This window comes from Oncorhynchus kisutch, unplaced genomic scaffold (genome assembly GCF_002021735.2).
Source record: "Oncorhynchus kisutch isolate 150728-3 unplaced genomic scaffold, Okis_V2 Okis06b-Okis10b_hom, whole genome shotgun sequence".
Taxonomy (NCBI): Eukaryota; Metazoa; Chordata; class Actinopteri; order Salmoniformes; family Salmonidae; genus Oncorhynchus; species Oncorhynchus kisutch.
This window is the reverse complement of record NW_022261983.1, coordinates 8,497,759-8,511,342: the sequence shown is the minus strand read 5'-3', so window position 1 is coordinate 8,511,342 and position 13,584 is coordinate 8,497,759. Positions and strand designations below refer to the sequence as shown.

Below are 13,584 nucleotides of genomic sequence, written 5' to 3'. Positions count from 1 at the left end.
AATCATTCTTTAACCCGTCTCCTCAACTTCATCTACACTTACTGAAGTGGATTTAACAAGTGACATCAATAAGGGATCATAGCTTTCACCTGGATTCACCTGGTTAGTGTGTGTCATGGAAAGAGCAGGTGTTCCTAATGTTTTGTACACTCAGTGTAAGCATCTATAATGGGGAAGGGAAAGGGAATAACTCAGAAGTGGTGATAAACTCTGTATGATGTTTTTATTGATAATGAACTATAATGAGTTATAAGGCTATAATGTATTATTATAGCCATACTTGTTTGGAAACACAGACAATATAGTTTTTAGACACATTAGACCTTATACTGTAGCGATCCTGCTATATGAGCCACTTTACAATTCCCACCAATTCAGTTAACCCTATTGACGCAATGCATAGGGTTTCACGCCAGTCTGAGACCAATGTCTGCTACATTGGTGTCAGAAGTGGGATGGCGGCTGTGAGGTCATCGGAGCTCACGGGCCTGGACATGTGAGGGGTTGGAGTAGCGATCCTCGCTATATGAGTCAGGTTACAATTTACACCGTTTCTATTGGCACACTGCGTAGAGTGTTTGCCTTTACGCCTGGATCACACCTACTGTAATTCGTTGTTACACCTCGATCACACCTACATCGTTTTGCGAAAAATGGTACGCAGCATCATCTGGATGTGTCCAACAAAAATTCTATATTCACCTGCTACCATTTCAAACCGTCTACGCATACAATTTGATGCATATGTTCGACAAATCCAATGTATGCACCACACAGAACACACTGCAACGCAATGCTCCAAGGTAAACACACAGTTCCATTGTAAATTAATGTACTTATGGTGTCCCAAAACACAAACATTATATCCGTGTGATCGAGGCGTTACAGTGGCAATCAGCACAAAACAATAACAAAACTGTTACCACTCAAAATCATAGACAGCTATGGATGCAAGGACTGACCATCTATGATGTAAACATTCTAGTTTTAACCATGTTGAGGCTATATAGTGTTTGTTTACAAGAGCACGTAATGTATTATAAAGCACTATGCATGTGTTTGTTTAAATAAAGCGATCAACTTAGTTATAGAACACTGTAATAGGTATTTGTAGGCTTTAATTAAATTCTGCTTCAGTCTCGCGCTCGTGATTAGTATCTTCATGATATGAGCACGGGTCTTCTCCACTAATAATCCACAGGTGTTATCTGTTAGCGGCAAGATTTGACCAGTGACTAGTATAATCTATAGAAATTAATTGGACATATTCAATGTTCTTGAGGTTTACCTAATTTATCTTTATCGCGTGTTGAATTTTCAGCCCCAGTTAGTAGCAAACTTTACCGCAAAGATGTTCCGCTTTTTCAATATTCTGCCAGCCCCTCTGCAGGTATATCAAAATGTTGTTTTTGTTTGTGTTAACGTGTACCCCTCATTTGTTTTTCAAGCAAACATCTCCGGACAGTCGTTATGCGACATTCTAATAGAACATACTGTATCTTCGACTAAAGTTTACTTTTCAAACCTAGATGTGCGTGAGATCAATTTGCATTCACCCCGTACCCGACGTTACTGAGGATGAGAAAAGGGCGAAAATTCAAAGCTCTAATATAGAACGAGATTTGTTTGAACAAGCCAAGCTTGAGGTGAACGTGATCAAAATATTGCTACTTGGTAAGTTTGTGTGCGTGCGAGGTGTATGTGTTGCAACAACCGTGTCTCACACAATTTCGTATTATTATGTATGGAAATCCGAGACCCGTAAGTATGATATGTTATCTTTGGTATGGTTACTTGAGACAGATGGTTACTTAATGCCAAATTGAAAGGAGTTTGGTTGGGTGGGTATAACACACATTTCTAGAAACACAGTGGATAATTATAATTTAGGCTACCTTTGAACTACTTTTATCTACTTTGCAACTACTTAGCATGTTAGCTAACCCTTCCCAATTATGTAAAGTACTTAAGAAAATATACTTTAAAGTAGGCCCTACTGCTTTAGTTTGTGGTATCTGTACTTTACTATTTATATTTTTGACTACTTTTACTCCACTACATTCCTAAAGGAAATAATGTACTTTTTACCCCGTACATGTTCCCTGACACCCAAAAGTACTCGTTACGTTTCGAATGTTTAGCAGGACAAGAAAAGTGTCCAATTCACACGCATATCAAGAGAACATCCCTGGTCATCTCCTGCCTCTGATCTGGTGGACTCACTAAACACATGCTTTATTTGTAAATGTATAAGTGTTGGTGCTGTGTTTGCTTAATATGAGGAATTTAAAATTATTTATACTTTTGATACTTAGTTACACTGCAGAAATAGCCCTGCCATTGGTTGCTAAAACTCTAATACATTGAACAAAAATATGAATGTGATATGAAACCATTTCAAAGATTTTACTGAGTTACAGTTCATATAAGGAAATCAGTCAATTTAAATAAATTCATTAGGCCCTAATCTATGGATTTCACATGACTGGGAATACAGATATGCAGCCATTGGTCACGGATACCTTAAAGAAAGGTAGGGGTGTGGATCAGAACCAGTCAGTATCTGGTGTGATCATCATTTTCCTCATGCAGTGCGACACAGTGTGGTGAGACATAATCATGCAGTGCTTAGAGTTGATCAGGCTGTTGATTGTGGAATGTTGTCCCACTCCCCTTCAATGGCTGTGCGAAGTTGCTGAATATTGGTGGAAACATGAACATGCTGTTGATCCAGAGCATCACAAACAAGCTCAATGGGTGACATTTCTGGTGAGTATGCAGGCCATGGAAGAACTGAGTCATTTTCAGCTTCCAGAAATTGTGTAAAGATCCTTGCTACATGGGGCCATGCATTATCATGTTGAAACATGAGGTGATGGCAGCGGACAAATGGTATGACAATGGGCCTCGGGATCTCTTCACATTCAAATTGCCATCGATTAAATTGCAATCAGGTTTGTTGTCCATAGCTTATGACTGCCCATACCATAATCCCACCACCGGGGCACTCTGTTCCCAACGTTGACAACTGCAAACTGCTCACCCACACAACGCCATACACACTGTCTGCCATCTGCCCGGTACAGTTGAAACTGTGATTCATCCGTGAAAAGCACACAATTCCATTGTGCCAGTGGCCATCGAAGGTGAGCATTTGCCCACTGAAGTAGGTTACGGTGCTGACCTGCAGTCAGGTCAAGACCCCGGTGAGGGCGATGAGCATGCTGTTGAGCTTCCCTGAGACAGTTTCTGGCAGTTAGTGCAGAAATCCATAGATTGTTCAAACCTACAAATTAATCAGTTGTCCGGGTGGCTGGTCTCAGACGATCCCGCAGGTGAAGAAGCTGGATGTGGAAGTCCTGGCCTGGCGTGGTTACACGTGGTCTGCAGTTGTGAGGCCAGGTGGACATACTGCCAAATTCTCTTAAAACATTGTAGGAGGCGGCTTATGGTAGAGAAATTACCATTACATTCTCTGGCAACAGCTCTGGTGGACATTCCTGCAGTCAGCATGCCAATTTCACGCTCCCTCCCAATTGGATGGCTTGTGGTTAGAGCGTTGGGCCAGTAACCGGAAGGTTGCTGGATCGAGTCCATAAGCTGTCAAGGTAAAAAATCTGTCGTTCTCCCCCTGAGCAAGGCAGTTAACCCACTGTTCCCTGGGTGCCAAAGACGTTGACGATTATGGCAGCCCCACACACCTCTCTGATTCAGAGTGGTTGGGTTAAATGTGGAAGACATATTTCAGTTGAATACATTGTTGGACAACTGACTAAATATCCCCCCTTTCCCCTCAACTTGTGACATCTGTGGCATTGTTGTGTGTCAAAACTGCACCTTTTTTTTTTTGTGGCATTGTATTGTCCCCAGCACAAGGGGAACCTGTGTAATGATGCTGTTTAATCAGCTTCTTGATATGCCACATCTGTCAGGTGGATGGATTATCTTGGCAAAGGAGACATGCTCATTAACAGGGATGTACTAAATTCGATAGAAATAAGCTTTTTGTGTATATGGAACATTTCTGGGATCTTTTACTTCAGCTCATGAAACATGGCACCAACACTTTGTTGTGTTTTTTTGTATTTGTGTAGTTTGCCTAATTTCAGTTTGTAACAAAATAAGCTGCTCTAGTGTAGAGAATCATTCAACCATCTAAACCCTTGTGAAATATATTTTCCATAATCTTTTGAAGACGCAAAAGAAATTGCGCACATAGAACAGATCTACCTCTTCTTAGACTTGCGTTCAAGTAGAGTAATAGAACTATAACTCATATTTCTACAGTGTGAATTTGGCCAGGTCACCCAAATAGTTACAGCAATTACATTTATTTTTTGATAATTAAGCCTATTTAAAACCAAATACTCTTGAGTCATTTGAGTCATTTTCTATTAAGTTATCTTTACTTTTACTCAAGTATGAACGTTGGGTATTTTTCCACCACTGACCTGACCTTAACCATTTTAGCTACCCATTTGCCTAACCTTAACCCTTTAACCTAACTCCTAAACTTAACCCTAACCTTATAATGCAAACGGTTGATAGATCATTTAGAATCTCAGCATGTACAACTTTAGCATTTTAGCTAATTGTCAACTTTTGAACTACTTGATACTTTGCAACTAACTAGCATGTTAGCTAACCCTTCCCCTAACACTTCCCTTAACCCTAATTCCTAAACTTAACTCTAACGTTAGCGAGCTAGCTAACCCTTCCCCTAACCCTTTAACCTAATTCCTAAACGTAACTCTAACGTTAGCGAGCTAGCTAACCCTTCCCCTAACCCTTTAACCTAATTCCTAAACGTAACTATAACGTTAGCGAGCTAGCTAACCCTTCCCCTAACACTTCCTCTAACCCTTTAACCTAATTCCTAAACTTAACTCTAACGTTAGCGAGCTAGCTAACCTTAGCCACCTACCTGGAATTGATAACATATCAAATGTTTTGCAGATTCCTAACATATTACATGCTTTTTATGAATTCATAACATGTAATAGAAATTGTCATTCTTAACATATCATACGAAATGGGTGATAGGCATCCACAAATGAATACATACCATACGAAACGCAACATATCATACTAAATGCGGTGTCTCGGATGTATGTACAGAAAAATACTAAATGCTCTGAGACCAGGTTGGTTGCAAATCACAAATATGGCCAACCATGTCACTGCAGAATATATTTAATGTGTTTTGTGATTTAAGTTCCCATTAGATTGCACTGATGTGATGACTACTTTGTTCCAGGTGCTACAGAGAGTGGTAAGAGTACCATGGTCAAGCAGATGAAGATCATCCACAGTCATGGCTTCTCCAAGCCAGAGCTTATTAGCTTCAAGGTGCTGTGTACACTACCCTCCTTGTCACAACACATTTGAGAATCTCTGTTTTTTTTCTTTAAAGGGGATTCTTGGCTTTGTTACACTACATTCTCACTATTCTAAAGAACCCAGACAGGTCCATAGCCTGTTATGTTGTTGGCTTAAAAAGGCTGTATTCAACAGTCACGATACCATGATCAATGCATACTGCCCTCCGTTAATACTGTGTGCTTCCATTCTGTAAGAAAATGCTCTTACTGATGCTTAATCGAATAGTGTTTTGGCTGGACAGGGCACTGATGTAGCTGATAGTGACTCCACTTGGGAGATTAGGGAGGGAGTTGTTGCGTCTGGATGTATGGTATGGGAGCTGGGGTTTGGGAAAGGTGATTCTACCTCCTCCCAATCAGACCATGGAGGTACAAGAGCTTAGGTGTGGTTAATGGTAGCTGTATACTGTTCAAACCATGTTTTTTTTACTGTGTACAGTCCTTGGCTAGGGGTCTGTAAAGGTGGATGTTTGAACATTTTACATTCACATAGAACAGGCATGAATATCTGTCTGGTAGAATAGGGAATCATTATTTTTGTTCTATCTGCAGTGTTGTGAAGAATAGCCCAGTCCCAGTGCTCAATAGTCACCCCTCTCTCTCCCTCCCTCTCTGGCTCACTATCCAAAGTATTTAAACTGAGCCCTCCATGAGTGATTCCATCAGACTACTGAACTTTCTCGATTAGTGAACATTTATTGATTTACTTGATGTATTCACACTTCATATTTTGGCTGCCATGTATACCGAAATAAAACTCAAACTCCCTCCCTTCACAGGCTGCAGTGCTGGATAACCTCCTGACCTCCATGAAGTTTGTGCTGCGCGGCATGGGACTGCTGAGGATTAATCTGGCCAACAAGAAGAACAAGGTGAAGGAGAAGAGCTAGTAGCTAGTCTTGGAGCATCATGTCATACTGACTGACCACCTTGTTAGGACCTTTTGATTTGACAATTTAAAATACGTAGTTACTCCAGGCAACCGATACATAAACCACAACTAGCAGAGGGTACTAGCCAGAAGACCATTTGTGGTCTCCTATCAAACAGATACATAAACCACAACTAGCAGAGGGTACTAGCCAGAAGACCATTTGTGGTCTCCTATCAAACAGATACATAAACCACAACTAGCAGAGGGTACTAGCCAGAAGACCATTTGTGGTCTCCTATCAAACAGATACATAAACCACAACTAGCAGAGGGTACTAGCCAGAAGACCATTTGTGGTCTCCTATCAAACAGATACATAAACCACAACTAGCAGAGGGTACTAGCCAGAAGACCATTTGTGGTCTTCTATCAAACAGATACATAAACCACAACTAGCAGAGGGTACTAGCCAGAAGACCATTTGTGGTCTCCTATCAAACAGATACATAAACCACAACTAGCAGAGGGTACTAGCCAGAAGACCATTTGTGGTCTCCTATCAAACAGATACATAAACCACAACTAGCAGAGGGTACTAGCCAGAAGACCATTTGTGGTCTTCTATCAAACAGATACAGCACACATTATGAAATATGGTCTCTATTCACACCCTCTGGTAATGATGCAACACATTCTGTACCCCCATTTAACACATGCTGACCTAACAGGATCATACAGTGTAACTAGTCAGCCCAGTTTTAGACCTACATCTCTGCCCCTGGTCATAGCCTGGTCATAGCTAACTGTAGAGCTCAGATGTCACGTTAGATGTCAGCCTTGCTCTGGTATTCTCCTAGCTACGTCCCTAACACTATCACAAGCCATATATTGAAATTTAAAGGCCTCTTTGCCTCACACATCTTTCTTGACCTCACTAATAACGACAAGTGGACACAGGGACTGGCATTTGTCATCTACATCTGTCATTATGATTTAGTTGGGTTGTTCATTAGGACCAAATGGAAGAAAAGACTGAAACCGAGAGGGACTACCTGGACTAGTCCAATAAGAAACACTCATTTTACATAGCAAAACACACACAAAAAAAGCATATGTCTTTCATTCCCTAATGAACAAGACCCGAGACAGCAAATGTTCAACATATTCCCAAACTGGAGCAATGCCGTCGGGGGTATGCCAAATAAAAATATGATTCACATTTATTTATTTTTGTAAACTTTTTTTTTCACATTTTCAAACAGTCGATTTATATTTTCCAACGGAGTCTATACATTTGGGTGAGTTTTTTTACTTCTCTCGCCTGATTAGCCTCGTTTCACTGCCAAAAATAAAATTAAACCATCTAGTGTTCAGCGAAATAACAACACAATGTCAAATAATTAACATCCAATCACATTAACCGTTACACTCTTGCGGGAATTCCATTAACGGTCGTATGTAGCCAAATGTAGCTGCTGCTCATGTTGGCATCTGCACTGATGGCACAAAAGCCATGACAGGGAGACATAGTGGAGTGGTAACGCGCGTGCAAGCAGTTGCTCCCGACGCCACTTGGGTACACCGCAGCATCAACCGAGAGGCTCTTGCTGCCAAGGGAATGCCTGACAGCTTGAAAGGTGTTTTGGACACTACAGTGAAAATGGTTAATTTTGTTAAAGCAAGGCCCCTGAACTCTCGTGTATTTTTCTGCACTATTCAAAGATATGGGCGGCGACCATGTAATGCTTTTACAACATACAGAAGGGCGCTGGTTATCAAGAGGCAAAGTATTGACACGCTTGTTTTTTAAATTGAGAGACGAGCTTAGTTTTCTTTACTGACCATAATTTTAACTTGTCTGACCGCTTGCATGATGAAGAGTTTCTCATATGACTGGCCTATCTGGGTGATGTCTTTTCTCACCTGAATGATCTGAATCTAGGATTACAGGGACTCTCCGCAACTATATTCAAGGTGCGGGACAAAATTGAGGCTATGATTAAGAAGTTGGAGCTCTTCTCTGTCTGCATTAACAAGGACATCACACAGGTCCTTAACATCATTGTATGATTTTTTTTGTGTTTGCAAATGAACTCAAGCTTACGGACATTATCAAATGTTATATAGCGAAGCACCTGAGTGAGTTGGGTGAATAATTACGCAGGTACTTTCACGATACGGATGATACAAACAACTTTCATGCCCTGCCTCCAGTCCACTTACTGATAAACTGAACAAGAGAGCCTCATTGAAATTACAACAAGCAGTTCTGTGAAAATTGATGGACAACACATGCCACTGCCAGATTTCTGGATAGGGCTGCGCTCAGAGTATCCTGCCTTGGCAAATCGCGCTGTTAAGTCACTGATGCCCTTTGCAACCATGTACCTATGTGAGAGTGGATTCTCGGCCCTCACTAGCATGATCACTAAATACAGGCACAAACTGTGTGTGGAAAATGATTTATGACTGAGACTCTCTCCAATACAACCCAACATTGCAGAGGTATGTGCATCCTTTCAAGCACACCCTTCTCATTAACCTGTGAGTTATTCACCATTTTTGATGAACAAATAAGGTTTTATATGTAAGATGGTTAAATAAAGAGCAAAATTATTGATTATTTGTGCCCTGGTCCTATAAGAGCTGTTTGTCACTTCCCACGAGCCGGGTTGTGACAACTCCCACTCATTCTTATGTTTTAATGTATCATTTTGTGTGTGTGGGGGGCAGGCTTACAATGATGGCAAAAACAACATTTGAGGGTGCGCTGTCCCTGGTGCTAGAGGGTGTACGCAGCTGGAGATTAATGTTTTGAAGGGGTACGGGACTATAAAAAGTTTGGGAACCACTGCCCTGGAGTATCGGTGATCATGAAGCCCTCTTCCTGTTGTCCCCATGCAGGCCCATGCCCGCTCTGTGCTGTCCTGTGGCCAGTGTTTCGGGGAGGACGGGGAGCTGCTGCCGTTTGTGGCCCTGTCTTTCTGTGCTCTCTGGGCCGACCAGGGTGTGAGAGCTGCAGCTGCCAGGGGCTACGAGTTCCAACTCAACGACTCAGCGCTCTAGTGAGTACCTTACATGTAGTTTTGTCACTGTACTCAGTATCACAGTTCTCTGAAGTATGATCATGACAAGGAAACAACATACGGAGCGCACTGAATTTCATGATGAAACAGTGGAAGTTGATAGAAATGCTGCGTTTTGGTATCAATTTATATTTTAATCAACCTCTGGAGAGCGAGGTAGGGGCAGTGTTGTCTTTTTCACTGTCGTCACTCGCATCCTATAATTGAAGGTATAGCAGAAAGCATATTTTTTATTTATTTTATTTATCTGTTATTTTACCAGGTAAGTTGACTGAGAACATGTTCTCATTTACAGCAACGACCTGGGGAATAGTTACAGGGGAGAGGAGGGGGATTAATGAGCCAATTGTAAACTAGGGATTATTAGGTGACCATGATGGTTTGAGGGCCAGGTTGGGAATTTAGCCAGGACACCGGGGTTAACACCCCTACTCTTACGATAAGTGCCATGGGATCTTTAATGACCTCAGAGTCAGGACACCCGTTTAACGTGACATATGACATAAAGCAGGTTCTTAAAGGCTCAAAGAGTTTAATAGTCTGTCTCGTGGCTGCTTTTCTTCTTTGCCATGGAAAATCAAGAATCGTGCTACTGGTGTCGTGTTCTATCTGCGCCGTCCCACCTCATTCAGACTGACTGGACCGTGTGGATCCTCCCAGGTCTTACAAGGGAAGCCTTTGCTTACTTCCTCGTCGATATACACATAATGGGATTGTAGCAGAAAATACATCCGTCATAGGAAATGATTCTCCTGACATTTTGCTGAATTGACATTTTTAATTGGTCCTTCATTATAATGTCATGCCTGTCATGTCTTTGTAAACGTGGTTGGTTAAAAAAGGACATGGAAAAAAAGACATGGGAATTAAGTTTGAAATGCTTGTGTGTCTAGTGAGCAAATGAGGGGATGACAACCGGGGATTATGTACATACTACTATTTACAGTGGCGTGTTGTGATTGGGATACTTGGTTAAAAGACTCCTGACTGTCTGCGTTATGAACTAAGCAGCGGCCAAGTGTTCTGCTTCACAGCAATTCAGCTTTACTTTACCCACCACCTGGGGGGCAGTTGTCAGTAAGGTGGCATTAGAGGGCTATGTATGGGTGAGCTGGCATTAGGGGGCTATGTATGGGTAAGGTGGCATTAGGGGGCTATGTATGGGTAAGGATGATTTAGAGGGCTATGTATGGCTAAGGTGGCATTAGAGGGCTATGTATGGGTAAGGTGGCATTAGAGGGCTATGTATGGGTAAGGTGGCATTAGAGGGCTATGTATGGGTAAGGTGGCATTAGAGGGCTATGTATGGGTAAGGTGGCATTAGAGGGCTATGTATGGGTAAGAAGGCATTAGAGGGCTATGTATGGGTAAGAAGGCATCAGGGGGATATGTATGGGTAAGAAGGCATCAGGGGGATATGTATGGGTAAGAAGGCATCAGGGGGATATGTATGGGTAAGTGGCATCAGGGGGCTATGTATGGGTAAGGTGGCGTCAGGGGGCTATGTATGGGTAAGGTGGCGTCAGGGGGCTATGTATGGGTAAGGTGGCGTCAGGGGGCTATGTATGGGTAAGGTGGCGTCAGGGGGCTATGTATGGGTAAGGTGGCGTCAGGGGGCTATGTATGGGTAAGGTGGCGTCAGGGGGCTATGTATGGGTAAGGTGGCGTCAGGGGGCTATGTATGGGTAAGGTGGCGTCAGGGGGCTATGTATGGGTAAGGTGGCGTCAGGGGGCTATGTATGGGTAAGGTGGCGTCAGGGGGCTATGTATGGGTAAGGTGGCGTCAGGGGGCTATGTATGGGTAAGGTGGCGTCAGGGGGCTATGTATGGGTAAGGTGGCGTCGGGGGGCTATGTATGGGTAAGGTGGCGTCGGGGGGCTATGTATGGGTAAGGTGGCGTCGGGGGGCTATGTATGGGTAAGGTGGCGTCGGGGGGCTATGTATGGGTAGGTGGCGTCGGGGGGCTATGTATGGGTAAGGTGGCGTCGGGGGGCTATGTATGGGTAAGGTGGCGTCGGGGGGCTATGTATGGGTAAGGTGGCGTCGGGGGGCTATGTATGGGTAAGGTGGCGTCGGGGGGCTATGTATGGGTAAGGTGGCGTCGGGGGCTATGTATGGGTAAGGTGGCGTCGGGGCTATGTATGGGTAAGGTGGCGTCAGGGGCTATGTATGGGTAAGGTGGCGTCAGGGGGCTATGTATGGGTAAGGTGGCGTCAGGGGGCTATGTATGGGTAAGGTGGCGTCAGGGGGCTATGTATGGGTCAGGTGGCGTCAGGGGGCTATGTATGGGTAAGGTGGCGTCAGGGGGCTATGTATGGGTAAGGTGGCGTCAGGGGGCTATGTATGGGTAAGGTGGCGTCAGGGGGCTATGTATGGGTAAGGTGGCGTCAGGGGGCTATGTATGGGTAAGGTGGCGTCAGGGGGCTATGTATGGGTAAGGTGGCGTCAGGGGGCTATGTATGGGTAAGGTGGCGTCAGGGGGCTATGTATGGGTAAGGTGGCGTCAGGGGCTATGTATGGGTAAGGTGGCGTCGGGCTTATGTATGGGTAAGGTGGCGTCGGGGCTATGTATGGGTAAGGTTACGTCAGGGGGGCTATGTATGGGTAAGGTGCGTCAGGGGGCTATGTAATGGGTAAGGATGATTTAGAGGGCTAAGGTGGGCATTAGAGGGCTATGTATGGGTAAGGTGGCATTAGAGGGCTATGTATGGGTAAAGGTGGCATTAGAGGGCTATGTATGGGTAAGGTGGCAATTAGAGGGCTATGTATGGGTAGAAGGCATTAGAGGGCTATGTATGGGTAAAAGGCATTAGAGGGGCTATGTTGGGTAAGAAGGCATCAGGGGGGATATGTATGGGTAAGAAGGCATCAGGGGGATATGTATGGGTAAGAAGGCATCAGGGGGATATGTATGGGTAAGAAGGCATCAGGGGGATATGTATGGGTAAGGTGGCATCAGGGGGCTATGTATGGGTAAGGTGGCGTCAGGGGGCTATGTATGGGTAAGGTGGCGTCAGGGGGCTATGTATGGGTAAGGTGGCGTCAGGGGGCTATGTATGGGTAAGGTGGCGTCAGGGGGCTATGTATGGGTAAGGTGGCGTCAGGGGGCTATGTATGGGTAAGGTGGCGTCAGGGGGCTATGTATGGGTAAGGTGGCGTCAGGGGGCTATGTATGGGTAAGGTGGCGTCAGGGGGCTATGTATGGGTAAGGTGGCGTCAGGGGGCTATGTATGGGTAAGGTGGCGTCGGGGCTATGTATGGGTAAGGTGGCGTCAGGGGGCTATGTATGGGTAAGGATGCATTAGAGGGCTAAGGTGGCATTAGAGGGCTATTTATGGGTAAGAAGGCGTCAGGGGGATATGTATGGGTAAGGATGCATTAGAGGGCTAAGGTGGCATTAGAGGGCTATGTATGGGTAAGGAGGCATTAGAGGGCTATGTATGGGTAAGAAGGCATCAGGGGGATATGTATGGGTAAGAAGGCATCAGGGGGATATGTATGGGTAAGGTGGCGTCAGGGGGCTATGTATGGGTAAGGTGGCGTCAGGGGGCTATGTATGGGTAAGGTGGCGTCAGGGGGCTATGTATGGGTAAGGTGGCGTCAGGGGGCTATGTATGGGTAAGGTGGCGTCAGGGGGCTATGTATGGGTAAGGTGGCGTCAGGGGGCTATGTATGGGTAAGGTGGCGTCAGGGGGCTATGTATGGGTAAGGTGGCGTCAGGGGGCTATGTATGGGTAAGGTGGCGTCAGGGGGCTATGTATGGGTAAGGTGGCGTCAGGGGGCTATGTATGGGTAAGGTGGCGTCAGGGGGCTATGTATGGGTAAGGTGGCGTCAGGGGGCTATGTATGGGTAAGGTGGCGTCAGGGGGCTATGTATGGGTAAGGTGGCGTCAGGGGGCTATGTATGGGTAAGGTGGCGTCAGGGGGCTATGTATGGGTAAGGTGGCGTCAGGGGGCTAAGGTGGCATTAGAGGGCTATGTATGGGTAAGAAGGCGTCAGGGGGATATGTATGGGTAAGGATGCATTAGAGGGCTAAGGTGGCATTAGAGGGCTATGTATGGGTAAGGAGGCATTAGAGGGGCTATGTATGGGTAAGAAGGCATCAGGGGGATATGTATGGGTAAGAAGGCATCAGGGGGATATGTATGGGTAAGGTGGCGTCAGGGGGCTATGTATGGGTAAGGTGGCGTCAGGGGGCTATGTATGGGTAAGGTGGCGTCAGGGGGCTATGTATGGGTAAGGT

General features: G+C 44.7%; 1 protein-coding gene across 5 annotated transcripts in view; it reads left to right on the top strand.

The window, feature by feature from the left end:
- The first annotated feature begins 1,153 nt into the window (after positions 1–1,153).
- The window catches only part of LOC109881876 (guanine nucleotide-binding protein G(o) subunit alpha), a 43,762-nt gene continuing 31,331 nt past the window's right edge, over positions 1,154–13,584 (top strand). Inside the window, exons 1-6 of one of the 5 annotated variants that reach the window (XM_031813796.1) lie at positions 1,171–1,231; positions 1,322–1,390; positions 1,530–1,674; positions 5,258–5,349; positions 6,161–6,253; positions 9,159–9,319. In XM_031813796.1, the coding sequence (XP_031669656.1) occupies positions 1,352–1,390; positions 1,530–1,674; positions 5,258–5,349; positions 6,161–6,253; positions 9,159–9,319 (530 nt within the window). In that variant the 5' untranslated portion in view covers positions 1,171–1,231; positions 1,322–1,351. Of the gene's footprint in view, positions 1,391–1,529; positions 1,675–5,257; positions 5,350–6,160; positions 6,254–9,158; positions 9,320–13,584 lie in introns of all 5 variants that reach the window. The other 4 variants (XM_031813800.1, XM_031813797.1, XM_031813799.1 and 1 more) reach the window with 4 other exon arrangements.